The sequence below is a fragment of the Cibotium barometz genome, chromosome 18 (assembly GCF_041138505.1).
Source record: "Cibotium barometz isolate CiBa-2024 chromosome 18, ASM4113850v1, whole genome shotgun sequence".
NCBI lineage: Eukaryota > Viridiplantae > Streptophyta > Polypodiopsida > Cyatheales > Cibotiaceae > Cibotium > Cibotium barometz.
Genome location: NC_141063.1, coordinates 38961920 through 38965682, shown reverse-complemented (window position 1 = coordinate 38965682; position 3763 = coordinate 38961920). Strand labels below are relative to the sequence as shown.

Genomic DNA, 3763 nt, shown 5'->3' with positions numbered 1-3763 from the left:
TATTTTGGGTGCGTTTTGTGAACACGTCTTTTTTATGGAATATATTGTTTGAGTGATCATTTCCCATAGTTCACACATAGGTTGACTTATAGAGATGCTTGTGCACCCTAGTCGCACTATCTTGTTATTTAGAGAGTGTTTGTCGAACTACAAGTTGGTCCATATACATCTTCTTGTTTTTATATAAGAGGTCCAAGGAGAGAGAGAGAGAGAGAGAGAGAGAGAGAGAGAGAGAGAGAGAGAGAGAGAGAGAGAGAGAGAGATGAAGGTTCTCCTTGTTATTATATAAGAGTGTATTTACATAACAGTCTTATGCTTATTTATGTTTCATGTAATTGTGTATAATATATTATAACTATGTGTATAGTGTCTGCATTTAGTGTTAACATGATGTCCCCTGTTAACATATGTCTCCTACATTTATAGTTAACTTACGTGTCGTGTATATGCACATATAATCTGCGCTATTCACCTACGTGTGTAGGGTCTTTATTTAGTATAAACAATGTATTGTGTATGTACATATAATCTGCACTATTCACCTACGTGTGTAGGATCTTTATTTAGTATAAACAATGTATTGTGTATGTACATATAATCTGCATTATCCACATGCGTGTGTGTAGTGTCTTTATGTCGTGTATATGCACATATAATCTGCGCTATTCACCTACGTGTGTAGGGTCTTTATTTAGTATAAACAGTGTATTGTGTATGTACATATAATCTGTGCTATTCACCTACGTGTGTAGGATCTTTATTTAGTATAAACAATGTATTATGTATGTACATATAATCTGCATTATCCACATGCGTGTGTGGTGTCTTTATGTCGTGTACATGCACATATAATCTGCGTTATTCACCTACGTGTGTAGGGTCTTTATTTAGTATAAACAATGTATTGTGTATGTACATATAATCTGCACTATCCACCTACGTCTGTGTAGTCTTTATTTAGTGTAAATAATGTATCGTGTATATACATATAATCTACACTATTCACGTACGTCTATGTATATGTACATAGACGTACGTACGTACGAAGGTAGATAATGCAGATTATATGTATGTACATATAATCTGCATTATCCACATACGTGTGTGTAGTGTCTTTATGTAGTGTAAACTATGTATCGTGTATGTACATATAATCTTCACTATCCACCTTCGTTTGTGTAGGGTCTTTATTTAGCGTAAATAATGTATCATGTATATACATATAATCTGCACTATCCACCTACGTCTGTGTATGTACATATAATCTGCATTATCCACATACGTGTGTGTAGTGTCTTTGTGTAGTGTAAACTATGTATCGTGTATGTACATATAATCTTCACTATCCACCTTCGTCTGTGTAGGGTCTTTATTTAGCGTAAATAATGTATCGTGTATATACATATAAGCAGCACTATCCACCTACGTCTGTGTATGTACATATAATCTACACTATCGTGTATTTAGTGTAAACTATGTATCATGTCTGTGTAGGATTTGCATTTAGTGTAAACAATGTGTCGTGTATGTACATATTGATTGTTCTATCTATTTGTACATATAAGCTACATTTAGTCTTCACCTACGTATGTATATATAAGCTGCACAATCAATGTACTATCTATCTCTGTGTGTACGTCTATTTGAGCTTCGTGTATTGATTGTCTCATTTTTTTTCTATTGGTCTATTGATTGTCCACTTCTTTCATTTCAGAATGGACCCACAACCGGGAACCAAGGCAACCCTCACAAGAGATGAGCGCCATGTTCTTATACACACAATGGTTGTTCATCTTCTTGCTCAGAGCGACACCACTGAGCTACGAAGACTCTTTGATGTTAATCAAAGAGAGCTCACTCAGCTCACTAATACCCTCGTCACAAAGGTTTGGAATGCTCTCCAAGCACAGTGGGAGGCTTTGAAGGCAGGGCCACAACTTGTAGGAGGTGGGCTTTTACGAAAAGAAGTCCTGAAGGCAATGGGTGAGATCGAATATGGTATCAAGCATCTGGACAAAGCTGGACGAGAGAATCTTGATGACATAGGAAAGATCAAGATGGTCCAGGAGCTCTACAATGCCCATCGCAATGTGCATAAAGGCAAGCGGCCTGTGACCACACAGGTTGAGCCTGCGCTTGTAGTAGGCGCATCAACAAAGAGGCCAAGAGCGCAAGAAGAAAGAGGCCATTTCATGAATGGGCCCCCCTTTATATTTAATCTTGAGAAGAATCAGATTGTTTTTGCTGCTGAGAGAGAGCTTGGAAGAGGGGCCTTTGCCACAGCTCCGAAGTGTACCGTCAATGACGAGAACTTCCCAAATGAAGAATACGTGGTAAAGGTCTTTAACCAAGGCGATAGAGGTTTACCTACAGATGCTTGTGCAGCAATGGAGGCCACACGACGAACTGTCACGCATCGTGGCATAGTCGCTCCTCTTGGCCTTTTCCGAGATGAAGAGAGGCCAATGGTTATTTTTCCATTTTGGAATGGTGGAAATATCGCCTCTTGGATTTGGCAAGCAAGGTCCACAGGTAAAGATATCCCTCCCAGGGACCTTATCAGTATCTCGCGTGATATCGGAGATGTAAACCGAGTGCGCAAAAAAATCTTCCATCTCATTTCTGCATTGATCTACACAGTGGACTTTATCCACTCCAGAGACATCCTCCATAACGATCTACATCAGCGTAACGTTTTTCTTCACTTCTCGAAGAGAAAACAGGGATTGGAGATTGGGGAAAGTCAACTAGAGCGCACACTTTCCATTCAGCTGTTCGACTGCCAGATAATAGTGCAGCTACAGCTACAGTGGCAGAATGGAGCAATAGATATCCATGGATCGCACCTGAGTGCTTCAGTCACACTCCTCCTCCATATTCTCGTGCTCAATGTGTTTATTCTCTTTGCTATCTAATTAAAAGGCTCTTATCCATGGCCAAGATAGAGCGAGAGGATCCGGCGCTTAAATTAGTGGCAAAGATCACTGAATATGCTGACAGGGGGATGGCCCAGAACCCAGATCAGAGACCCCCCGCATATGATCTTCTAAACTGCCTCAATGGTGCCCGAAATTTTGGTGTTATTATAGATAGGAATTCTGGTCTAAGACCATTTGATGAATGAGCTCTTTGATTCTATCCCGATTTCGATTACAAAATTTTTGTATTGTATCAGCCTGAACACCATCCAAGCCTTGTATTCTCAATCAGAATTTTGTAATCGAAATTGATGATATTCTAGGCTATGATTGTCTTTTAAGTATTCGTCTCTTTCAATTCACACTTGTCTTTTAAGTTCAATTTAGTAGGCGTCTCGTACTGAAAGTCCATTTAAGTGCAATACACGTGTCTTTTAAGTACAAAAATCTATCTGAATCTCTTTTAAGTGTAATATGTGTGTCTTTTAAGCTCCATTTAATGCACGTCTTCATTTAATACACGTCCCAATTTCTTTTAAGTGTAATACACATGTCTTTAAGCCATCTAAAACTTTTTTCAAAAAAGGGCAGTTGAATTATAGAAAAAGGAGGAATCCGATGTTACAAAGGCCACGTGTTGGCTGCTGGTTCAGATTGGCCAGTTGGCACACATAGTGCATGTGAACGCATGTGCAACGCGTGGGAGGGGAGAAAAGGATTGGACTGAATTGTCGACGCCTCGCGGGGTATCATTGCATGGCGAGCCCTCCAACCTGGAGCCTGCTCGTTCTACGGCCTTGCTGGTGATGAGTTTCTTCTCACCTCACCTCCTTCTTCCACTTGAG

At 39.7% G+C, this 3763-nt stretch overlaps 1 protein-coding gene across 1 annotated transcript; it reads left to right on the top strand.

The window, feature by feature from the left end:
• The first annotated feature begins 1979 nt into the window (after positions 1-1979).
• Positions 1980-2915, top strand: LOC147629299 (uncharacterized). Its single transcript, XM_086812886.1, has one exon. The coding sequence runs from the start codon at positions 1980-1982 to the stop codon at positions 2913-2915; it is 936 nt and encodes a 311-aa protein (XP_086669012.1).
• The last annotated feature ends 848 nt before the right edge of the window (positions 2916-3763 follow it).